Below are 25,532 nucleotides of genomic sequence, written 5' to 3' on the forward strand. Positions count from 1 at the left end.
TTGAGATGTTCTACAGCATATTTATGTTATGATGAAGAATATTTATCCTTTTGCTGGATCACAAACTGTCACATGTGTTACATGCAGATAATTTTACAAGTGTTGGTACGTGGCTCAGAGTCGGGTGGGGAAGGGTCAAACCTTGAGGTCTAGGAAAAAGCTTCTGTTATTTTTGCAGGAGCCTGATGTGAATGCGGACAGTGGGACTGGGGCCTGAGATTCTTAATTTGAAAGAGACAAAATGCAGTAACTACATTGCCAGCTGAAGATTTGAACTTTTCTTCCGTGCTGCTCCTTAAACACTTCTGGGTCTGTCGCTTCTGGCTCCACTAAAACCCGTTCTCAGTGACAGACCTGCTCTGCCACTGCCAGTTCAGGGCTTAGTTTGTGAAGCAGGCAGGGTGGCCTGGCTCTGGGAATGGCCCACGGGCACTGTCCAGCTTTTCTCTTCTCTCTGACCTTCCTTGTCGTGGACTGCAGTAACTTTTCCAGGCAGCATGCTGGCTTAGAGATTGCACTCTTGCTTCTTACACCCTTTCACTCTTAACTTAAGCCTGTTTGCATGTACCTGCTTGCTGCTCTTAAGTGTGATCTATATGTTACTCGTATTAGTACCACACAAACGAAGAAGGAATTTGTCTGAGAAGAAACCAGTTACCTAGTGACTAATGGCATGTCTGAGAGCTGAGCAGTGATGAGACTCCTCCAGCAGAAGCCTTGCTGCCAGAACAGCCGCCTTGTACCTTGCTGTGAGTAACGTGGCGAACGAGCATTCCTTAGCCAGGCACTGTTCCCCAGCGAGAGCAACTGTTCTGGGGAGTGCTGGCAGGTCCCGTGCTGGGCCTGGGAGAGACTCCAGCCTACGGGCCTGGCCTACAGGAGATGCTGCGTGCCGCTGGGGCCGCAAGGTGATGTTCTAAATGGTGAGGGCGTCCAGATGGCCAGACTAAACGGGGCTCGGATCTCAGACCCCCTGAGAAAACACGTTAGCGTGGCACGTGGCTTTTTCTTGGTTGGCCCATGGGGTTTAAAAGCCGTCTCTGCTCCTGGACTAGTGCTGTATGGCCCCGGTCTGCAGCCAGCTTGGAAACTGCAGGGAGGCAACTTCCCCTCGGGCTGTTTTCCTGTTGGGGAATAGCATGTCAAAGTGGATGAATGGGATAAACTTTGGGGGAAGATAAACCCAGATTTTCAGTGAGTGGGTGTCCCACCCCCCCTGCACTTCCCGTCCTCCAGCTCGGTGTCTTTAAACGAGAGAGATGTGAGTGAAGGGCGGTCGGACCCAGCCTTGCGGGCTCAGCATCTTCATCTTTAATGCATCTTCCTCCTAATTATATTTTGCTCCTTGTTTCTTGGTCTCGGCTGCATACTGCAGATTTCTTCAAGTACAAGAGATTTTCAAATTTTGCAGCTGAAACGAAAAAAAATGATTTAAAGGATTTGGGTTCCGGTTTCTCCCCCTCTCCCCAGTGCATGTTGGTAAGTAATGCCACGATGGAGTCCGCAACCGCCCGGGTGTCACTGCTGTAACTTTGGTCTGCTGTTCCAGCCGACACACTGAATGGCAGTGCAGGAGCTGGATTTGGTGTAGCACCGTTTCTTTATTGCTTTAAAAAGGTACATTTTATGTAGTTCAGAAAGAAAAGTGGTACCTAAAACTTTACTGCCTCCTTAACTTGAATGCTGTGCTGCTACAACAGAGCATGACTGTACTGATGGCTGTTTGAAAATGAGCAAATAAATAACAGCTGGAAACCGAGCAGCAGCGGGGTGGTCCGGAAGAGGGGGGGTTTCTTTCTTTCACAATTTTATTTATTTATTCATTTTTGAACTAGCGATTGAATTCAGACACTTCCAGGTGGTTTTCTACCTCATCCTGAGGGGGAGCTGGTGGCATTTTGGGATCCTCTGGGACTTTATTCAAGGTCTTGTTACAAGTGTAGTTTTGGTTTGAAAGAAGGGAGCAGGGCCAGCGCTTGCATCCTGCTTGCAGGCGCCGTTCCCTCCTTCACAAGTGGCATTTGGGGGACCACGGTCACCCCTGAACCAGGGCTTGTGACCGGCTGGGAGTGCTGCCGGGGGCACGGCTCTGCTCCTGCCTGGCCCCCTCAGCGCCTTTGCTGTTTTGTGGGCTGGACTGGGCCAGAGGATGGCCCCGCAGCTCCAGCTTGGCCCTGCGGGAGGGCAGTGCCGGCGTCCAAGCCCCCTCCACACCATCTAAGGAAAGATTTCTTTACGGAGAGAGTTGTCAAGCATTGGCACAGGCTGCCCAGGGAGGTGGTGGAGTCCCCAGCACCGGAGGTGTTCAAAAAACCTGTGGACATGGCACTTCGGACACAGTTTAGTGGGCGTGGGGGTGTTGGATTGATGGTTGGGCTTGATGATCTTTTCCACCCTTAATGATTCTGTGATCTTGTGTCACTGAGGTTTCCAAGGCCTGGTGGGATCCGACACCCCCCCAGCCCCCCGGGACAGGACCTCCTTGTCCCTCTCGTTTCTGGGTGCTGGGCTGGGCCTGGGGGCGAGGCGAGGGGCCAGGCTGCAGGTTTGGGGTCTGGGGGAGGGGGGGGTGACAGGGTGTGCCACCACCTTCCTCCTTGCCCGCCGCCCCTGCACCTTCGGCCGTGCGTGCTTGGCTGGCAGGAGCAGCCGTGGGGCCCCGCGCGTGGATGTGGGGGCCCACGATGAAACGCCGGGTGGGTGTTTCACTCCCTCTGGCTCCCACGGGGGGCGGGGTTTACCCCCGAGCTCCGTGAGCCGCATTGCACCGAGTGGTGTAGGCGCGGGGAGAAAACGGGGAAGCCCCCACGCACCGCGCCGGGGGCCGTGCGGGATGTCACCCCGCCCCACGCAGCGTGATCCGCCCCGCACTGCACCGGCGGGGGCGGGACGCGCGCGCCCGCCGCGGGGAGGGGCCACGCGGGGCTCCGGGCGGCGGCGCCGCGCGCAGGTAGCGGCCGCGTCACGCGTGGACTCCCTCACGGGGGGGCGGGGGCGACGCGGCGGGGCTGGGAAGGAGGGGGGGCGGCATAGTCCGGCGCGTCCTCGCCCCGCGGCTGCCTGGGGCCGGGGCCGCCCTCCCCCCCCCCCGTTTTGCTCTGTGGGGCTGGGGCCACCCCCCTGTTTTGCTTCGTGGGGCCGGGCCCCCCCGTGTCCCGCGGCCGGCGCTGGTGGGGGACCATGAAGGTGAAGGTGATCTCTGTCCTGGAGGACAACTACATGTACCTGGTCATTGAGGAGAGCACCCGGGACGCCGTTGCGGTGGACGCCGCCGTCCCCAAAAGGGTGAGAGGCTCTTCGCGTCCCGGGTGGGCTGCGGGGTCCCACTCAGGGATCGTGCCCGTGGTGGTGGCCCCACGCGGGGTTGGCGTGTGGGGTCTTTGCATGCAGTGGGCTGCATATGCGTGGAGCATCCTGCCGGCGGCGGGGTCGACCCTTGTTCAGCCCTCACGAGTGGGGGTGCGTACTGGGCCCCTCTCCCACCCGCTCCCAGGCTGCGGGGGGATTTCCACGAGCTGGCGGCCACGCAGGCCCCCAAGCAAGTGAGAAGAACCTGAAACAGGGCTTTGGAGCGCGTCTCCACGAGAGGTCCCGTTTTCCGGCAGCCAGCCGGCGGGCCGTGCTGCGGGGGGCTGGCCGGGAAGGCAAGTGGCCGCCGTGACCCCGGTGGTCCCCCTGCCTGCTGACACCCTTGTGCCACCCTCAGCTGCTGCACGTCGTGCAAACGCTGTCGCGGTTTTTAAGCGTTTGTTGCTGACTCGGGCGTTTCCTTTCTCTTTGGGGAACGTAATCAGGCGCAGCCAGAGGGTTGGTTGGCAGCGATGGATTTTAAGTTGGCGTTAAAAACCTCCTGGCAGCTGAGCCGCGGGGCTGGCAGCCCCACGCGGCCCCTCACCATAGCGGAGAAGCCAGGATGGGTTGCATGGCCTGTGCTGCACCTTCGTGCTTACGCTGCGAAAGCACCGGCCAGAAAAAGCTGCCGTCCCCACAGGAGGGGGGGGGACGTACCCCACGGTCCGCCTGCTCTTCTCTGCACGATGGGGTTGGGCGTGGGGAACTGAGCCTTCGTCCCACCCTCATCCTCTCATTGTGCAGCAGTGTTTTTTGACTGTTTTCTCTGCCCTGGTCTGCTGGCCTGCAGAGCGATGCCATACGGGATAGATCCTACACTGGGACGGGCACGGCGGGCGCTGGCTGTTCACGGCTGCGCTGTGCGGCGGTAGCAGCCATGGTGCGCGTGTCACCTCTCTGCGCGCTCACTTCCTTCTGCTCTGGGTCTGTTTCAGTTGCTGGAAATCATCAGGAAGGAGGACGTGGTGCTCAGAGCCGTCCTCACCACCCACCACCACTGGTAAGTGCCACGAGTGGGGGGCCGGGGGCGGCCGTGCCCCATGCGGGACCGGGTGCCCATTCTCTCCTCTGCCGGTGCAGGGACCACGCGAGGGGCAACGAGGAGCTGGCGAGGCTCTGCCCTGGCCTGCGCGTGTACGGCGCCGACGAGCGGATTGGGGCCCTGACGCACAAGGTCACCCACAACCAGGAGCTGATGGTGCGTGGCCGTAGGGCTGTGGGAGCGCGCCAGGGCTCGGCCCACTGTGCACAGATCCTGCCCCGCGGGGCGGCTGCAGCTGGCATGGTGCTGGGTCGGTGGGGAGCGGAGCCGGGCAATGGCACAGTCTGCAGCGGTGCGGCACCGGCTTGGTGCCCGGCCGGGGCCATGCCCGGTCTCCCTGTACTCTGGGGAGGTTGTTGGTGTGGATAAGTGGGCTCAGGGCTGGACTGGAGGAGAAACCTCGTCCCGTTCCCAGCCCGTTTGGGATTGCACTGGGGGACTCAATCCTCTCCCGGCGCCCTGTGGCTAAACACTGTGGGAGCAGAACCGTGGAACCCGGCACTCGCCCAAACCGCCGTACCTCACTGCATCTGTGACCCACTGAGCCCCAGACAGGCGATGCCGTGGGTCTTCAGGAGATCTGGGGGCTCTGGCTGCCTGTCAGGGCTGGGGTGACCCCAGCGGAGTCCTGACCCTCTCTCTCCGTAGTTCGGGGCCATCCGGGTGAGGTGCCTCTTCACCCCCTGCCATACCTCGGGCCACATGTGCTACTTCATGTGGGAGGACGGCTCCCCGGACGCTCCGGCTCTCTTCTCAGGTACCCCACCCTGCCAGCATGCACCCATGGGTGCTGGGGACATGGGCCATGCTGCCCAGGTGCTGCCTGTCCCCCCGGCTCTTGGCGCTCACAGGGCAAATCCAGCACGTGGGGGCTCCCAGCCGGCAGCGGGGACAGGGTCCCCTCTGTGCCCAGACCCCTTTCTCCACAGGTGACACCCTGTTCGTGGGAGGCTGTGGGAAGTTCTTCGAGGGGACGGCAGAGCAGATGTACACCAACCTCACCCAGATCCTGGGGGCTTTGCCGAAGGAGACGGTGAGTTCCCAGCATCTCAGCCCCAGCCTGGCTAGGGACCCCAAAATTATGAGTGGGCTCAAGGCTGGCAGTGCCCGTTGCTGGGGCTGCAGCAGGACCAGGATGGGTCGGACCTAGCACTGGGCACACGTGTGATGCCAGGTGCTTCCTGCTGGCCTTGCAGAAGGTGTTCTGCGGCCACGAGTGCACCGTCCGAAACCTCAAGTTCGCCTTGAAAGTGGAACCGGAGAATGAAATAGTGAAGAAGAAACTTGCGTGGGCCAAAGTAAGTGGCTGTGCCCCGGCCAGGGTGAGGGCTGAAGGGGTTGTTGGGTGCTGGTGGGTTTTTGGATATCTCTGGTTCCTCGGCAGCAGCGGGATGATGAGGACTTGCCCACGGTGCCCTCCACGCTGCAGGAGGAGTTCCTCTACAACCCCTTCCTGCGGGTCACGTAAGCAGTACCGGTGCCTTGGGGGCACGAAGGGCCCGTCAACCCCAAACGGAGCCGGGGGTGGGTGGGCCCTGGCTGGCTGGTCCTGCCCCCAAGCTCTGCTCCCCTTTTCCCTCCAGCATCACCTCTTCTCCCGTGGCTTTGCTAGCTGGTGGGAAATCCAAGCCCGAGGGAGGGGAGGGTGCCCGGATGCAGGGTCCCGCACTGCCCAGCACGGGGTACCCGCAGACAGGCCCCCTGTGCCCGGCAGCCACCTGGGATGGTGACTCCCCCATTGTCCGTCCTGGTGTGCGCTGGGGTCCCATTGGGGAGGGCGGTCCCCATCCTGTCCCCCACGGTCACAGCAGAGCCAGTCTCCTTGCAGGGAGGAGCCCTTGCAGAAGTTCACGGGCAAAATGGACCCGGTGGAGGTGCTGAGGACCCTCCGCACTGAGAAGGATAACTTCAAGAAGCCCAAGGAGCGGCCCAATCCCCAGGCCATGCTCGCGTTCGACTGGGGACTCTTCAGCCCCTTCCTCGAAAAGAAGTGAGCAGCCGCGGCGGTGGCTCCCGAAACGCAGCATCCCCGTCGCGGTGGGGCCTTCCTCCCGGGGCTGCGTCCATCTGGCTCTGACTTACTCCCGCAAGACTCGGCGGTTTGGGAAGTGGTTTCTGTCTTTAACCTGCTTGTTTTGAGGCTGCTCTTGCTTTGCTCCCTGCAGTGCCGTGCGTGGCTCCCCTGGCCTGTGGGAACTCTGCTGAGCGCCCGGTCCCTGGGGGACGGGGCTGCGTGGGTGCCTTCAGCGAGCTCAGGCAGCAGTTACGGCCCGCCGGCCACTGGGCTGCGGCTGCTGCTGGTCAGGAGGTGTGTCGGGGGAGAGGACCCCCCGGCTCGCAACGTCCAGGTTGGTGGGTGCGGGAGCTGCCGCCCGTCCTGCCGCCCTTTGCCTGCGGGAGCCAGGGGAGGGTACGGAAAAGGTGGGGGCCGCTGGGGGGCCGTGGTGCCGTACCCCACGGACCAGCCGGCCCCCATCGGGCTGTAAGGCGCTCCTGCCTGCCGTCCTGCCAGGCCTGGGTGCTGCACCGCGCTTCCTGGGGGGTCGGCTGGAGCGGAGCCTTGCGGGGGCCGGGGAAACCCTCCTGGCCCTGCCTGTCCCGCTCCGGCGTCCCTGTGCCCTCCTGGGGACACGTTTTCGCTGGCGTTCAGCAGTGCCTGCTTGACCCCAGACCTGGGCTAACAGAAACCCTCGCTGCAGTGGCATTTGGGTATTTTTTTCCCCTATTTTTATAGTAGGCCAGCATAGAATCATTGCGTAGGGATCTGTAACGCCATCGCTGACTTATGGGAGCCATCCAAACCACGTAAAGCGTGCAGAGTGCGTTCAGGTGGAGTTCAGGCCTGGAGAAAAGAGTGTGGTAAGCCACCGGCTTTGTAAAATACTTTTCAAGGTGTGACAGTTTTTAGGCAGCAAACAACAACATGCTGCTACACGTCTGTTGCTGCTTTTTGTTTTTTCCCCCCGAAGACAAAAAACTGGAAAACACTTGGCTGAAACCTACATGTACGTTGCCTCATCTCTAGAACAAGAGCTAGGGAGCAGCTGGGGCTCTTAAGCCTCTTCAGCTTGCAGCCTTCAGCCTGCAGTTTGTGCAAAACCAGTACTGTATTATTATATTTTTTTTAAAGGCTGAGAAATGTGCAAAGCTTTTATTTGTAGGTGGTGGGGAGGTACATTGCAAACCAGTAGTTTTCTTTTTTGGGGGAAAAAATAGGCCTTGATGGTAGCTCTGTAACTAGCTATGAAAATCCCTCCAAAGGGTCTGGGCTTGGACAGGTTGCTTCAGTGGGACAGCCGCACGTGTCTCTTCCTTCTTTACCTCAACGTGCAGAGTGCGGGCAACTGTCTCGGTGTTGCTGTGTTCTGCGTAGTTTAAATGAAAACAGGGGAGCAGAGGAGTTGGTCCCATAATCCCTTACCATATGTTGGCATTTTAAGCAGCGTTGATGATAAATTTTATAGCTCCCAACACTGGAATAGAGTTGACTTCAGGATCTTTCATGTGTGGACTGTGAACTGCATCCGTTACCACTGAAGCCTGGTTGTGGCTGTTTCTTCCCTTGCTAGAAACTGGAATAAGGTTTTCTTTTTTCCTTTTTTTAAGTTATGATGTTAGAATTTACTCTCCCTCACAAGAGGGGAAGAATTAATCCTGCTGCACAAGTTGCCTTGGTACTATTGCCTCAGAGTTTCTCAGTTTAAGTATCACGGTACAGTTTGTAGATGTTACCTGGGCGTTCCGCTGGGATTTTATTCTTACTGGGTGCAGAGATGCACCCATGTGCATGCAGGGAGGGTTCCTGAACTAGCGCCGAGTCTGCTTACGTTGATAGCAGCAGCATGCAGCTCAAAGGCTGGGAGAAAGTCAGGCTGTTCTTGATACCACAGCAAAGAACAGACACCCAGGAGTGGCTGTAGGCACCGACCTCTCGCTGTGTTCAGAGTGGAGAGTCCTCTGATGGCTTTAACACCTGGTAACTGGAGAAGAGACAAAACGTAGACACCACCCCCCCCCCCCCCCCGTTTAATCTACAGCTAATTTAGCTTTATTTATTTCTGCGCTTCTGGCCTGATGTGCATGTTCTCAACAGAAACAACGTGTTTCTTTTGCACTGATGTACAGAGTTTATGATCTCAGCACTTCAGCATATTGGGCTGACTTTGCATTGGCAGTGGCATCTCTTGCTGTGGATGAAAATGTTATGGTTTGGCATAAGACCGTGTGTTACCCATCTATGCATGGAAAAGGGCATTCGCTGAAGCTACCAACTTGCTTGTAAAATGAATAGGCTGGGGAGGGGGAAGCAGTGGGAGATTCTTGCCTTATGAACACTGTGAATTCACTGATTGATCAACACCACCTGAAAAATGCAAAGCTTTTAATTAAAAACATAAAAAAAAAAAGTCTTTGACAGTGTTGGCGTACTTTTAATCAAGAAGGGAGGAGGCTTTGAGAAAGACAGAGCCAAATACTGCCAGAGGAGCTGTTACAAGAGGCAGGTCAAGGTCTGACAGCTTTGCTTTTTGACAGCCCTAAGCTCAAGGTCAGCAGTAACTGGGTGAGGGTTATCTTTGAAGAGGGTCCGGGCAAGGTTTCAATCTGGACTAGATGCAGTAACCAGCTCCATCTGTATTTACTCTGAAGGAACAAAGCAATCTGTCAGCTTTGTTTTCAGTTTTCGTCCACTTAACGCTACTTTCTGCAGGATCCTTCTTCCTCACATAGCAGTAACTGGAAAAAGGAGAAATAGTGAAGTGATTCAATACCGCAATTCTTAAGTTCCTATTCACCTGCAGGTACAGCACTCACAAGGAGAGATTCCACATCTGCCACTGTCCCTTCCTTCCCCTTGAGTTCAGGTACAGCTGCAAATCCTCCCACTACTGCCTTCCCCTCCCCATGCACATTGTAACTCCAGAAAAACCAATATTCAGATTAAATAGACCAAACCAGAGTTATTAATTCAGTTGTTTTTCTGTGAATAGTTCTGAAAATACCTGTATGTAAAAATACAGATGGCAAGACAAGCACATGTCCTCTCCAGTAACAAAAGACCAAATCTCCTTCACATCCATCTGTCTTCTGGCAAGGCATCGTAATACGCTGCATTAAACCAGATGTGTTTTTACTAACCTCTTGGATTGTTCTGGTAAAGTACCTGTTGTAATGATTACATCTCACAGCCGCCTTAACTTTTGTAAAGTAACACCTTTGAGAGACACCAAGGACTTTGTCCTTCTTTGGAAAGAAAGCTGGCAATAAATTCTTACTCGAAACACTGTAAAAAATTGTTTTCTCTGAATTTAAGGATATTATCCGTCAGTATAATCCTGCTGAGGATGGGGTAGATGTGGCAATTCTGTGACTCTCCTACTGTGTATTTAGGGAGAGAAAGAGATGTAATTGTCCAGAGTTAGAGACAATTGTTATAATTAAAGGGGAAAAACAAAATCACTCTAGCTTTTTCTTCTTAAACATTCACTCAAGTCACATTTCAGCAGGCAATAAAACAGCTCTAGAGATGATGCTGGTGCCCACCCTCTCTGACAGGGCAGATACTGCAGCTGGACGTCGAGGGCAGCCAGTCAGGGGCAGTGGAATGGAAAAACAGAACCCAAGGACTAATTAGACCATTTATAGCTAAATAAGGATGTCCCTACGGAGACAGCCATAAAACTTAGTGCTGTGAAAATACAGCAAGGCCTGGACAAGCAATACCATCGTGTAGCATAAAGCTCATCTCAGTGAGGTTACAGTCTACTGCAAGCCAAACCTGTCAGTACCTTAAATTCATCAGTTCTGGCAGGAATAGGGTTGTAAAGGGAGTGCAGATTTAGTCCTTAAAGACTGTGTAGAGGCTAGGATGCATTACTGCTGCTTTTGACATTTGTTTTAAGTCAGCTTTTGGTTTTTATTTACATCACTTCAATAATTATAAAGCTGTAAGAGTTAATATTGCCTGCTTATATGCACATTACCTTCTTATCCCTAACGAGAGTCAGAAATTGCAAACTCCCAGTGATGGCACAGAACTTTAGCTGTCTTTTGAGAATCTTAAATATAATTGAGTTAAAAAGGCACTGAGTATCTGTATCTGGGCTTCACGGCGTCAGTCTTCACCATTTGATGTTAAATCCAGTGCTTGTTTTCTCCACCGCGTGGTACTCTGTATGCAGAGCTTTCACAGCCGTTTCTGACTCCGCACCACCCAGCCACTGCTCATACAGTTCATTTACAGTCTGGTTCTTCTCTGGAATTTCAGTCTTAAGAGACTCGTACAACCTCTCAACTTGCTGAAGCTGGTCCTTGCTGGATTCACCATCTAGTTTGATCTGACCACCTCCATTTAAACAGCCTACGTGCAACAAAGTGAGAAAATGTCACTGCGTTTAGAAAGCACTTCAGCTTTATCAGGAAAAAAAACCAGAACAAAACCAAATGACAGTTAATTTACTCTGCACCTGCAAGCAGTTACAGAAATGAAAACACCATTATAATTGTGGCTTACTCCCCAGTTATCTAACACCAGCAGGGAGATCACTGGCCTGGTGTGCCCCAGCGCTAGGTCGGCCGGCAGCCAGAGCGCTGCCAAGGCAGGCTGGGACCTGCCAGGGAAGCAGAGGCAAGCGGCAGGCAGCTCGGGCTCTCATGTCCCCAGAAAAGGGCCAGGACACAATCCAGGTGAGAACAACCTTGGAGTCTCAACTGAAGGTAAGATAAACATGCCTGCAGTATGTTCTGGGTTTGGTGTTGGGGAAGAGTTGCAGCACGAGTTGAGTTAGGCAGCATGTGGCTGCCCTGAGTGGTGTCCTGGTGCTGAGCAGCCTTCTGGGCTGGGAGTCGCGCAGAGCCTCGGGCAGAGCGCGGCTGCTCAGAGTGGCAGCTCAGCATCACTTCAGGCTGCGTTCAAGCTGCCCATGCTCTCTGCTAGCAGATTCGAAGAGAACCAGGAGGGAGAAAAAGGAGTGCTTGCACAAAGTGGAAAAGCGAATAACACAGGTAGAAAGAGACTTCCTTCACTAGCCATAGCAAGCAATCTCTAAAAGTGTGACGGTCAATTTTGTGCAATTTTAGAGGAAGAATGTCCCCATTTACCAAAGAGCTCAGAAAACCAGGATGACCTCCTTAAAAGCACTAATTATGCAGATTTTGTGTAATGGCATTTAAATTTAATTACTGAAATCCTGAAGAATTACTAGCTTCTAGGTAGGAAAATATACACACAAACACCTCTGAAATTCTGATGCTGTGACTATCAGTTCTCAAGAGTTTAAAGGCTTTGCCACAATATTCAGGAGGTGAGAAATTGCCTGTTGTTGTTTTATTTTAGTTATATTTTCATATAGCTTCTTGCAGCTGCAGATTGCGACAGTGAAATCCCTGTGCAGTCTTACCTGATGGGCAGGCCATGACTTCAACATAGTGATAGGGCGATTTCCCACGTTTCAGCTTTTGCACCAAGTTCTGTATGTTTCGAAACCCGTATGCTGAAGCAAACTGGAGCAGGACTACTCCATCCTTCTCCAGTGTCACCTCCTGGAAGTCCTTGTTTCTGACGAACAAGAGCAGAGAAAATGTCTTATCCAATTAAGTTCTATTTTAAACTTCAAAGAGGCCTGTGCTAAAACTAAGTTCTTTGTGAAATCTTATTCAAGAAAGCTGTCCTAGTTCTTTGCCATCCAAACAGAAGATGAAGGAACTTGCTTACAAATCCTTTTTCAATCTTGTTTGAGGACCTGCCACCCAAACTGAGTTTGCTGAAGACCACCTGTGTTGAATAAATCCTTAACATCTAAGCAAATGGGGCCTCTCAACAAAAGTTTCATTGTGATAGGCCTTCTGAGTTGGCTTCAGCCAACTTATACATTAGTGAGGCCACTGAGGAAACTTTTAAATTGTTAGCGGGTCATAAAACCAGGGAGCAAACCATTGTTGAAGGCTTCCAGACTCCTAAGCTTAGTAGAAATACCTGTTCCTGATAAAAGAATAAGTAATTCAATTTTTATCAAGTATTTAATATTGAGACTCTGGGGGACTGTTCCTTCTGCTTCCTAGACCAGAGAATCCTAAACATAAATATTGCTAAGCAGGGATATAATTCATTACAAATGGTACATTAATATCATAACTGGGAAGCTAGCAGGAATCTCGGCTGAATGAGCCTCTATGCCCAAACTCAAGTGACTTGTTTTCTCTCTTACCACAACATAGTTAAAACAGAGCCCCAAAGCCCTGACACAAGATTTTCTGTTCTGTGATAGCTAGATTAGTAACACATCTACTTTACTGCTCTGACTGCAGGTGAGGAAGCCCAGATCCACGCAAGCTCTTCTGAATTACTCTAAAAATTGTCTGCAACTTGATACCGTGAAAATCCATCAGGCCAAAATAAAGTGTGTGGGTGGTGAAGGGACTTGAAGTCTCCAAGGGAAAGGCTGCACGGAGCGCTGGCTGATTTATTGCTCAGCAACTGTGGGAGTTAGAAGCCAATTCCCATGCCTTGAAGTAAAATGTTTAACATCATTGTGCAGAAAGTTTCAGCCCGTCAGCAAGACAACAGCATGAACAGTACTGCAATAAAAATAGTGCTTTCTGTAGGACTTTAAACTTCTTACTTTAAAGGCTTGTACTGAATTGTATCCACTTGAATTCCAAAGAGCTCCTTGGCTGCATGCTTGTATATGTGCTCCAGATAGCCACCAGAACCGCCTCCAGAGTGGCCTGTGAGCTCCTCTTCTGCAGCACTACCAAACCTGTGGGAAAGGAACAAGACGCAGTTTTAGGGGAATCTTTGATAAAACAGAACAGCCAGCACAAACACAAAGGTCCAGGGGACTCAAAAGCAACAAAACAAGCCACAGACCAGCTCCCTTTGAGCTCCTAACTTTTCCCTTTCTCCTGGGAACCAACTATTTATAACTTCAGAACCCAGCAGATTTAACCCTCTGCTGCCTAGCATTGCTTGGGTCAAGCTCAGTGGAAATACTGTCACATGCCACAAAAGGGCCTGACCCATGCACTGCCAACTTAATCTTTGTGTGTCAAAAATATGTTTGGGAATGTTTGCATTACAAGAACAATTAGCTGACGCACATATTTTGTTAGCTTTCTGTTTAATACCTCTACAAACATCCTGGGTTACACTTAGAAATGGGAGGAGGGAAATAATGAAGTGTTGGTCATATGGGTCTGCGCAAGCTATGCTCCTCCTGGAGAACACAACCTAACAGAAGCCCTGTCTCAGTCAAGAGACATCTCATCAGTGCTAAAGCTTTTCTGCAACATCAACAAAAGCAGAGTTCATTATTGAAAGCTCTAGTTCTGCGTTACAACAAATTTTTTGAAATCAGCTACTCTAGATGTGGTTGCTGGGATGAGAGACACTTCTGGGAGGTATCAGTGCTATGACACCAAGCACACAGAGATGAAATCCATGTTGCTGTGGTTTCATGTGCTTAACATGTAACAAAGGTGAACAAACCTAATGATGCCAGGACATTTGCTCCACACACAGCCATCCTCAGCAGGATCCTGCTTCAAGTTCAACACACTTTTGGTGTTGAATAACTACGTTGACATGAGTTCTGTAATTCTAGTTCTGCACAACTAATTCCGTCTCACTGACACACCAAAACACAACCAACTATTCAGAGGTCAAGATGTTTCTTGAGAATAGCTCGCCAGATGGAAACCACAACAATAGCTTTTGTTAGGAGAGAATAACAAGATGAGGGATCTGCTTATAAGCACTCATCAGGCAGTGACACTTGTATTCTCCTACTAACAGCTGCAGAAGGGAAAACACTTGAATTCAGGCCAAAGAGTTTCAAGTCAAATCAAAGATGTTGCCTCTTGCAGATAAAATCTTAGCTTTGGAAGAACTGCAGAAGGCAACACTTTAGCCTGCAATCACCCTCAGAAACTATTTTTAATTTGATCTTGTTTACAGGAACTGAGCTTCATTAACAAAATGTTTCAGTGTGTCTGGTCTCACGTACTGCTACTCTCTTAAAATGAGGCTGCCAGTAAGCTTCAGCGCTGGCTTGGAGCAAACGGTTATACCAGCAAAAGTCCTGGGATTTCTGGCACTTTATCTCATTCTTGCTGCCAAATGTAATAACCTCTTAATGGGCTTTTCCACGTGCTGGAGGATAAAGCAGAACAACAGCCATTGGACTGCTTATGTGAACGCTCCCAGTTCTGAGGAATACGTGCTGTTTGTAACCAGTCAATTTACCGAGTATGTTAAAGCTAGCAAAAGGTTATAGAGGCACTTTATCACCACAAGCATGAGGCCTAGTGCTCAGAATGCACTCCTAAGAAGTTGGCCAGAGATTTTTATCAAGTAATTAGACATTCAGTTCTATGTTATAACTGACACTTCCATAATGTCATTTCCTAAGGGAACCAAACACTTCAGAATCTTTTTTTTCTCCTCTATTTTTTGTTAGTAGTGTAACAATAAAGCAGGTAGAACAGAAGTACTCGTTTACAGGGGCAACTTTTGAAGTTGCACTTCTGGGACTTAACGATGCAGACATTTACTATAGCTGAGGATACTTTTCTTTTTGGATGTGAAAGCAATCTGTGCATACACTATGTCGGAAAAAGACACTTAATCCTGGAAAAAGTGTGCATAAGCAGATCTGTGCTAGTAAATGTGTTGTGTGAAACCTACACCTACCGATCCACTGAAACTGAGTAGAAGGAAACGGGCTCTGGGCATGCACGTTATTTTAAATCTCTTTTTTAAATGAGGTATCCCTTACATGAAAAGGATGTGCTAGATGCCACATATTTGGAGTATCCAACAAAAAACAAATAAAAAAATATATTTTTGAATCATATACTTAATCAGCTTTTATAATTTTTAAAGGTTGCTGCATGTGTAGCCTTTCTGTTTGTTTAGGTACAAAGTGCTACAAAGACATTTGTTTTAAAGAGAAGAAGAGAATGCTTGGTTTAGTCCTCAGTGCAGAACCACCACCACAGGTCAATCTAGACGAGTAAAATGTGATTTTAATGTTTCCGTAGTCACTTAGATCTCTGTGCTGTTGTCACTTAACCAGATGTTACTTTTCAGTTGAAGCAACTGAAGTTTCACCTGGTTTGCACACGTTTTAGATCTCACTTTTTTACAAATAAAGACTCCTAGAGATTAGCTGAGTGACCTAAATATTACTTATTTATGCTTTAATTCTGGAATCCTTACAGTAGCTCTGATAACTAGGAACAGATACAAGCAAACTGGATGCAGTGCAATAACAGGCTTTCTTTTAGCAAACTCTTTTATCACTGATCTAGATTCTTTCACTTTTCAAAGTCTGCAGGTAGGTTTTTGTGGGATTCCACCAGCTATACTGTGAATAACAGTAACTGAAGTAAATGACTGTCATGCAATTTGTACTTCTCTGCACAATTATTTTGCCATTATACTCTTACTGAGCTAATTCTAGCAATCCTGCTGATTTACAGCGAGAGCTGATAACCCTTGGACTACTAAAACCTAGAACAAATAGTTACAGATTCTCCAAAAGTGGAAATTCATTATATTCTGTAGATTAAGTATTTTAATGCACAATTGTACGGACTCAAGTGACACAAGAAAACAAAACAAATGCAAACACACTTAGCCTAGTGTAGAACAGTAGTGGAAAGGCAAATGCTGTTGAAAAAAATCTACAAATACTGGATGAAGAAGAACAAGACTGAAGATGCAAATGAGATTTTGTTCTTACACGGTATCCAAAGGAGCAGGATCTACATCTGATAGAGATACACCTTCTTCTTCCAACAACTTTAGCACTTCTCCTAAAACAGAACCACAGATATAAAAAGTTCTTATTTGGGGATAAAGGAAAACAAAATCCACAGATACGTACGTAAGATTGTACCTGCAATCTTTACCAGGACCTGAGCTGACACATTATTAAAGTGTAATTATACAGCAATATCCATACACTACGTCCTCCATCAGAGACAAAAGGTTATCAAAACTAGCAAACGCCTTGCTCTGAGGCTTACAGAAATTAGCTGGACTACCTCTGGCTCTACTTACCTGTGGTGATTACACAGTCCACATCACGAGTTTGGTACTCTTGGTTGAAAAAGTCTGGCCTTGAAGCCTCTAGCTTTTTGTCGTAACAAGGCATTACTGTTACATGGTATATCTGGTCAGGTGTTAAGTGCTGGAAGAAAGACAAAGCTGTGCAGTTGGACTGGCCAATACCAAACCTATCTCGAGAGAGATGTTTTCCAGGTAAAAATGAGAATGATGAAACTAGTGTTACCACGTCTCTGGAGATAGTCTCCACTATTACTGAGCTTTTTTATATATATATACACACACACACATATATACAGACATGCACATTTATATATAGGTAACAAGTGTCAGCAGGGTGGTCTTTCACAGGTTTGCCACCCCTTCCTTTTGCTAGTGCAGATGATCCAAAGCCACTTAGTGAAGTGAATTCCTAATTATGCCGTTAGAGAATATGCTTTCTCCACGCTACTAAAATCCAGCCCCTGCTTTGGCAACTAAGAAATGATCTGGTGTCAGACAAAAACCTCATGACCATCCAAGAAATAAGTACAGGCCAAGGAAACAAGTCATTGACTCAAGGCCATTGTTTTAGCATCTTGTGCCAAATATTCTCAGCAGCTGCCAATTTTTGTAAGAAGTATGCAGATGTCAGCATTTACTTAATGCAAGTGTTAAACCACTGCTCGTTAATGGACAATAAATCATACAATCAGAAGTGGTGCTTAAGTTTCTTACTGGACAAATCTAGGCTATTAGCATAACTCTAGTCTCTAAATATCAAATTTACATTTGGAAAGATTCCAAAAGTTCTGTTGTCAGTCTCTAACCAAGTCAAACTGAGACAGAACATTAAGTTGGGAACGAGCAAGTAATTTTTAGACATGAACTGCACGTATGCACTGACTGAAGTTTTGTCTTAGGATGATTTATTTTAAGCTATTCATGAACTTTAAACAACATGAAAATACCACACGCAGACAAGATGGAAGCACAAAGACACTGAAGAATAAGTTTCTCTAGCCTTCCCAAATAACATGCAGAGGTTTTAAGTAGTCTGTGCAGCATGCGCTTAGAGTTACTGCCCTAGTTGCTAACTTCTAATTAGATAAAATGGAAGTGAGAAAGATGCTGCCTTTGCTGGCTTCTGCAGGATAATTTTTACCTTTAAACTCTAATGTATAACATGTAGCAAAATAAAAAAAAAAGCAGCTTAAAGTGTTAAATTTTAGCAGTTTGCCATTAAGCACAGTATACTTCAGACCCTTACCTGCTGTTTTGCAAAATGGCCCTTGATCAAGGACCCCATGACCTGCTGTGGAGACTTGGTGGTACTGATATAAGGAATGATGAAACTGCCATGGGTTTTCTCTGCATAGCAGATCCAACCTGATAACAGTGTGATTAGCAAATTAAATTAAAAAAATAACAAGCACCCCTTTGCCCTGCCTACCCTTCCCCCAACCCCAGGCTTAGTACCCATTAATAACCATTTTCAGCCTCACTTCAGCAAAAGAAGCAAAGGAAGTGTAACACAAAATTCGTTCTAGAGATCATTAGGTAACTGTATAGATGACTACTGCTATTAACACAGAGATCTCTTTGTATTGTGAAGACATTTATCCATTTCAACTTTTCTGACTAGCTTTTTGATTTTTTTTTCCTAGTGTACTATTAGTATGCCATTTTATTATTTCCGTAACTAATCTAATACCATACCTGGACAGGCAGAAGCTAGCATTGGCAAAGCCTTTTTGTCTTCAGATTGCTTCCGAAAGCGTTTTACAAACTCTTGTTGGCTCTCCAATAGGCTGAAGTTTCTTGAGAAAGTTGTATCAAACACGTAGTGTACACCTAGGCAGTACAGCATCTGTGTTAAAATTCACAAGAAAGATACGGCAAACTACAACAAAAAGCCTCCAGCCAAACCAGATTCAAACTGGACATCTTATTTACAGGTATCAACCTCTGCAGTTGAGAGTGAACCTTCTTCCTCAGCACGTCGGCACAGTAAGATGAGCAAAAGTGACAGGAGGTATTCAAATCTAAAATGTAAAGTTCCTTCCTTCCATCACTCCAAGTTTATTATGTGACTGAAGTTGCAGACAGTTTGCATTTTAGCTAATGACAATTATGAAACATTATGAGTCCATAGGGAGGTTAAATCACATCAACCTTGTGTGCCCGTAACAGTTACCCATAACATACACCCCAGCAGTCCCCTCTGTGATTAACAGAACGCGATACCACGCTTACCTAAACTCTTTAAGAACGCGGTCAACTTCTTTGCTGTTTCCAGAACATCCATTTTACATCTTGCAGCTAGTGAAGCTCTGGATTGTGGTGAAACAGAAACCACCACCAATTTCTGTTCATTGGGAGCAGCAGTCTTTGAAAAAAAAAAAGAGACAACAACACTGTTCAGACAATATTAATATGGCACATGCAGAACTTTTAGCACACTAGAACATCAGAAAGTATCTCCCAGCTTAACTCTGAAGTCAGTAACTTACTACGTTAAAGGTCCTTTCCAAACCCATCATTACCTTCTAAAAATCAGCAAAATACAACAGTGCACTGAGAATGTCCTTGGATCCTTCAGATCTCTGAAACTAATTTTTATGTGCTCTGTCACCACGCATGCTTCTGCAGATGCATCACACCAACCTACTAAGATTTTCAAACTCTGCAGCCATGACTTGTCACCTACCTTGTTAAAAGTTAGCATTTTGCATAGCTCTTCGTGGCTCTGTTGAGTGATTAAAACACTCTCTGCTGATGTAATGCAGCCACTACAAGCTAAACAGTCGTTGAGAGTAATTTTAGCCTTTTCGAGTTTTTGTGCTCCTCCGTCCTAGAAAGAAACAGATTAGACTCAGTTCTGATCACAGTGTAGAATTAGGTAGCAGTTTTCCCACCTTTACTATACTTAGTAACAAAGATGTTGCCCTTTTTATGCTCTCGGTTTATAATCTTTTAAAAAAGTATCTTTTCTATTTAGTAAAATGAGGAGAAACACAAGTATCTTTGAAGTTTGCTGCTTTTTGTAGGATTATTTGGAGGAAAATTTTAGCAAGACCAAGAACATAACTTTCATCAAATACAGAACAGTTGTTCAGGCCACAATTATTTGTGCTATCTGGTGGGCTGATATTGCTCTGAAACATTGCTTATACTTTCCCAAAAGCAAAAGGGAAATCTTGCTCATTTTTGCAACTTGTGAGTGGCTGAAGACTGAAGACCACAGAGATCCTAAGCTTTGAAGCACCAGTCTCCAGTGTGCATTGAACATTACGCTGGAGAAAGCGTACCAGCTCTGTCACCTCTATCAGATGCTGCTCATGTTATTGAATAGTATTGGAGCTGTTTCTTCACAAGAACTTGAATTTCACTCCTTCTAAACAGATTGTGTAACCAGACTACAAGCTACAAACTACTAACATTTTTAATTGATACCAAGTGTTCTGCAATCTTTCTGTGTGCAAAACTTACACGGACACTCATGGGAGAAGTATATGGCAGCATATCAAGGACAGTGTGTGGAAGGAAATATTTTTCATAATATTTGACCTGAATAAGTCAGTTTTCCCATGAGACTCTCCTCTTAAACGTTACTTCTCACTAAACTCAGAAATAGACTGAGCAATTAGGTACTACTAAACTAAAATTTTAAAATAAGAAACCAGACTTCTTTGGAAGTGCTGTATCCCCCTTTTTTAAAGGTCATCATCTGCTTAAAGTTAAAAGTACCATTTCCAGATTAATTCCTAGCTTGGTTAACGAAGAAATGCTAACCTTTTCTGTGTATCAGGAAAATAATTCTCCAAAACTCGTCATTAATTTTGTAAGCAGGAGGCTTACGAATTCTGCAGGCTTTTTAACAAATAATTTGAAATATTATTTAAAAAATCAGAGCAAAATTTAAGAGTATCTATTTGAATCTCTCTGTGGGTGAGCATTCCACTGTATGACATAACGCAGTAAGAAAATACATTGTCTCAAATATTCTAGGAATTGCTAATACTTAAGTATTGATGGCAAAAGAGACTTCTCAGCTTATCTGCTCTTATGCTGAAAATCATCGCTAATTGATGTCAGTGTTTCAGAGCATAAAAGATCAACACAAAATTGGAATTACTGCTATAAAACCACGTAACTAAAATGTTGGACTTCGGAAAAAAGATATAAGAACGCTGACAGCAACAGCGACACTTTTCTAACATCTTGCTCCTCTCTGAGGCATTAAATAGCCATACACTGTTCAAATACTTAACAATACACTCATGTTTTCTGGACATTTTATACAACAAAGAAGAAAAATTACACATACCTGATTGATCTGAAAATAGCTTCCATCTGCTTCAATTCTTATCTTAGCTGCTGCTTTTCCAGGCTTTTTTTCCACTTTTACAGGTTTGATACATTCCTGAAAGGGAAATAAAGCCTGAAAGTGAGGAGATGAGCAACGAAGTGTGAAAGAGGTACCTTTAATAGAAACTAGAAACCCAGACACTAGTTCTAGAGTGAATGCCGCTTACTCTCCCTTAAGCTATGCTGGATTTACTTACAGCGTCTATAACCACCAAGGCAAAAACGTAAAAGCAGAAACTGCTTACCCCTTTTTTACAGAAGGAACACTTTTCCAGCATCATACCAAAAACAGAGGGCAATTTTGGTGTTCTTTCTGAAGAACACAGCTGTGTTTTACGGAGTCTTGAAAGGAACAGAGGCTTGCCTGCACAGTCCTCCTCTCTAAAATCTTACAGATGATCGTGCATTCTTCATGGCAATTTTAACCGATGGAGGCGTGGTCACTACAGTCAACATGTGGCTAGTGCCAATGAAGTTTCATTTAATGTCGAAAGGACTCTGACGGAGTCAGATGGACTGCTTCCATCTTTCTGTGTTGTTCTGTGATGAAGTCTCAAGGGTGTTTTTGCATTTTGTGAGATTTTTATTGTTTAGGCACCTCATGACTCCTTGTCCTACTTCTCCAGCTATAATTCTCTTTGCCTTTTACCATCCTTGCTCTGCCAATATTTTCAGTCATCCCCCTCCAATTAATCCATCTTTACTACATTTTGCAAGATTCCAAGACTATCACAAACAAGTTATTACAATTCTTCAGTTATGCTCACTGAATAAACCAAACAACGATCTCTACTTGAAACAGAAAAGGGGGTCGCATTATTTACATGAAAGACTTCACTAGGAAACCCAAGTACTGCAAGGAGAGTTAACGGGGTTTGCTATGCCCCATTCCACTGATCTCATTTCAGGATAGTTTTTCTGCTGTACATGTCAGGATTACTCTTTTGTACTTTTGCTAGTGCTCAAAGATTCCGAAAGGAATAGCCTTGACCCATCCTTGCCGCTCACTCCCACCTCTCTACCACCCACTCCTGTACGCCGGCATGAGCATCTGTGCAGTTGAGTAGTGTGCAAGGAACGTTGTTTAGGGTTAAGTTTTGGTTTTTTTTTGAGAGGTCTAGATTAACATTTACTAGGGCAGTTTCCAGGTCGGGGTGGCGATGACCGACTGGCTGCTGGGCCAAGATTTTTCTCTTTCGCTTCTTACGAGGCTTGCACCGATCAGCGTTGCTGCCCTCTCCTTTCCCTGCCCACCGGCTGGAGGAGACAGCAAGGGCTCTCCTTTTTTTTTCCCTTTTAGCATTTTATTTAACAGCACCCGAAAGACGCCTGAAAGGCAGCCGGCCGCGGCCCCTTTGCCCCCGTGCGCGCCGTGCCGCCTCCCTCACGCTGCCAAGCCGAGGGGCCCTGCCCAAGCCGAGAGCTGCTGTCCCGGCCGGCGGCACGGCCACGGCTGTCATCCACCTCCCCTCAGCGCCATCTTCTCACCCTCCCCAGGCGGCGCTGGCAGGGCCAACCCCGCGGCTCTCGCGGCGGGGGGCAGGGCCGGGCCGCCGCCGCCCCCGTCCTCGGCAGTCCCCGGCCCGCACCCACCTGGGAGGGCCCGATGTAATCGTCCAGATCCGTTAGCTGCAGCACCCCGCTGAACGAAGACGCCATCCCGGTCGCGCCGCCGCCGACCGTAGCAGGCTAGCGGGGTGGACAAGGGTTGCCACACTGTCGTAAAAGGGGAAACGCCACACTGCCGGAAAGGACGACGGGGCGGAGATGCGCATGTGCGGGTAGAGCGGGGCGTCCTCGGCTGCTGCGCGGGGGGGGGGCGCGCATGCGCAAGGCGTTCTGGGCGGGCTGTGCGGAGAGGCGTTAAAGGCGGCGGCAGGGACTGTGATAGGGCTGTTCTGCTGCTGAAGGGGCCGGGTATATTGCAGTTAGTTAGTTAGTTAGTTAGTTAGTTAGTTAGTTAGTTAGTTAGTTAGTTAGTTGATTTATAGGCTACGGTGGAAAGCGTATTAGGCTGAGGTAGGATGTAGGTACTACAGAGAGGGAGATATCATGGCCCTTGGCCTTATAAAGTGTCAAGCTTGTGCTGGGCTGCTCTCTTGTTCTTGCAGAGAGTAAGTACTCAAAGCCCTCGAGCTTGTGGGGATGGCCTGGATACCCGTCACCCTTCCTGGGACTGCTTTCCTGCCAGGGTGGCAGCTGGTGAGGTTCCTGCCTATGTGGTGTGGGGATTTAAAGCTGTAAGTCCTCCCTGGACAGTTTGTTGTGTTCATGCAAATGCATGCTGTTTTGTGTGTTTGAAGCTCAATGCTTAGTGTGAGAAATGATTAGTTCTTTGAAGGAAACAATTTTATTTGCGTGAGAAGCAGTGGAGAAAGTGGTGTAACAATTTCTCAAGGGTGCTGGTGGGGCTGTAGTGCTGTCAGGCTGAAAACTTGGCATCTTCTCGATTGCAGACCCTGCTTGGAGATTCCCTTATGTCAGTGGTGTTTCAAGGAGAGCCTTGCAAATCTGGCCTCTTACAGAATGTAACATAATACATAGTAACGGGAGCTTTATTTAACAACAACAAAGAAATCTTTGCACTGTTTGTGTAAGTACCCTGACGTACCAAGATGGAAAGTGCTAAGTGCAGTGTGCTGCTAATAAGCAGAGCTGCATGTCATTTCCAAGCATAGCTGTAGGCAGAATGCAAGGAGAAACTGGTAGTGTCTAGGGCCTGATCCTGAAAGCATGGTTGGGTTTTGTTCTTGCAGCTTCAAAAGCTCTGGTTAAGGTGTGAAGATGGGGCTCCAGATAACAGGCTTTAACAAGTGCACCAGACTCTACAGATTTCTATATTATTAACACCTTGCAATTGTACCTTTAGATTACTGTTAACCAGCCATGAGCTCTGAAGAAAATAAATGCCCTTGTTGATTGAAGTGTTGTGTAACTTTCTCAGCATTATAATACCTTATCATTTAGGGGTAGGTTATAATCTTGCACAACAGTGTTTAGTAGCCAGAGGGGACAACACAGTAGAAAATCTGAAATGTGTGGTTTTTCATATATGTTGTTGCTTTTCTGGTTACAGGAGGTGTTGAAATAAATATTAAGGCACCTAATCAGTTCTGAATCCACAGATACTGTCCACAGAGACAATGACTACTGTTCAAGGCTGTGGAATAACTGTTCCATCTCCTGATAGCTACCCCATAAGCCCATCTGTAAATGTTTTACTAGTGGAGTAGACTCCCAAGGGAAGGAGTGAAAGTCATCTGCAAAGTCGGTTACAACTAGGTTGTGCAAAGCCCTGGGGAACATGCTGTGTGCAACAATCCTTGCCACTCCTTCACAGCGAAGTAAGTGTGACCCAGCATGACTTTCCAGTTGACCCTATATGCAGTATTCTGTGCAGTGATACTGAGCTTACAGCAGAGTGTATGCCAGGAGATCTCGCTGCAAAATCCAGCACATCCTTTCATGTGATAACCTATTTTCTATGTAGCGGGAGAGAATACGCCATCAGGCAGACAAGGAATAACCTTTTTGTATACTTTTGTGATGCAGACACAAGCCTTTTGGAATTTGTTTGCATTCTAAACAGATATAAGGGTGTCAGTACTAGTGAAAACTTGATAGTAACTTCTAAGTCCCCTTTCACTCACCTGCTGATGGCTGTTGTGCATATTCTGCTTCAAGGTGAAACCCAAAATCAGGTTCCAGCAAATCTTTCAGGCTCTGAACACTTAGCTCCTACAGAGGAAAAAATAATAATACAAGAATTAGGTGCATTCATAAAAAAATTACATGGAGTTCCTTGTTCGGTAGTTATATAATAGGCTTTTAAGCTGTACATGATCCAAGCATTGCTGTTAGCCGTTCCCAGGCAAAGTGCAGGTGGGATTGTGCAAGAACCTGGCCCTCTACACAAGGATGGTGGTGTCTCCAAGGCAGAGCTAGCAGCAGTGCTCGATTTCACTATGTGTTATATTAATTTCTTCTGGATTAAGGCCTATGAATGTATTAATGACTGTGATGGGGTTGTTGGAGACAAATTTGATAACATCTTGGGCTGTGGTTTGACCTTTTAATTCCTCTGAAGCCCAGTACAACACGTTGTTACCAAGAATGAACGATGGCATTGCTGATCACTCTGTACAGGCTTTCAGCTCAATACCTTAAGTTGGGCATTGAAGCGAACAAGATCTTGCATGGAGGATTGTTCTGTGAATTTCCCAAGATTTATGTAAATCCAGTTTCTCATTCCTCTTTGGATGTCGCAGGCCATCCCTAGAAAGAGGAAAAAACCTACAGGTCTATTGACAAGGCAATGTTACAAACTAAGACAGTGTATGACCTTTAAAAGCAGGCATGATGATGCTAATGAAAGGCACAGAAGTAGGACACCATTCCTGTGTGTGTTGACTGTTTTAGATTATTTGTTAAGAGCCTATAACAGAGCCAGTTCTAACTCTGGGAAATATCCCCATGCAGTGGGAGTAGGACCCACAGATAGGACCAGCTCCCGGGAGGCTTTAAGTCGGGTCTGGACCTGCTCTATTTCTGCTCAGTGAAGTTGGCTCCAGCCACATGGACAGCTGAGTCAAGGTAGGAACTCACGACTGATATTTTGTAGCCTGGAAGCAAACTCTGTGATCACTCTCTATCCTCTGGGCTTTGGAATTATTCTACTTTTTTGGTGCTGTTACCTGTCGAATGTGATTGTTGGCTCAGGTA

At 47.7% G+C, this 25,532-nt stretch overlaps 2 protein-coding genes across 2 annotated transcripts; one reads left to right on the forward strand and one right to left on the reverse strand.

The window, feature by feature from the left end:
* Positions 1 to 3,180: 3,180 nt before the first annotated feature.
* Positions 3,181 to 6,387, forward strand: HAGHL (hydroxyacylglutathione hydrolase like; the record flags this gene model as incomplete). The annotated part of the gene is made up of 8 exons (XM_082006488.1): positions 3,181 to 3,285; positions 4,287 to 4,351; positions 4,432 to 4,549; positions 5,042 to 5,150; positions 5,323 to 5,426; positions 5,590 to 5,691; positions 5,778 to 5,857; positions 6,222 to 6,387. 8 exons carry the CDS (start codon positions 3,181 to 3,183, stop codon positions 6,385 to 6,387), a joined length of 849 nt encoding a protein of 282 aa, XP_081862614.1.
* Positions 6,388 to 10,396: 4,009 nt separating this feature from the next.
* On the reverse strand, positions 10,397 to 22,469 carry CIAO3 (cytosolic iron-sulfur assembly component 3; the record flags this gene model as incomplete). The annotated part of the gene is made up of 11 exons (XM_082006647.1): positions 10,397 to 10,751; positions 11,791 to 11,948; positions 13,012 to 13,149; positions 16,135 to 16,207; positions 16,455 to 16,584; positions 17,710 to 17,828; positions 18,159 to 18,293; positions 18,696 to 18,828; positions 19,150 to 19,293; positions 20,770 to 20,865; positions 22,404 to 22,469. The coding sequence occupies 11 exons, from the start codon at positions 22,467 to 22,469 to the stop codon at positions 10,513 to 10,515; spliced, it is 1,431 nt and encodes a 476-aa protein (XP_081862773.1). The 3' UTR covers positions 10,397 to 10,512.
* Positions 22,470 to 25,532: the final 3,063 nt, after the last annotated feature.

This window comes from Phaethon aethereus (genome assembly GCF_964289735.1).
Source record: "Phaethon aethereus genome assembly, chromosome: 15".
Classification (NCBI taxonomy): Eukaryota; Metazoa; Chordata; class Aves; order Phaethontiformes; family Phaethontidae; genus Phaethon; species Phaethon aethereus.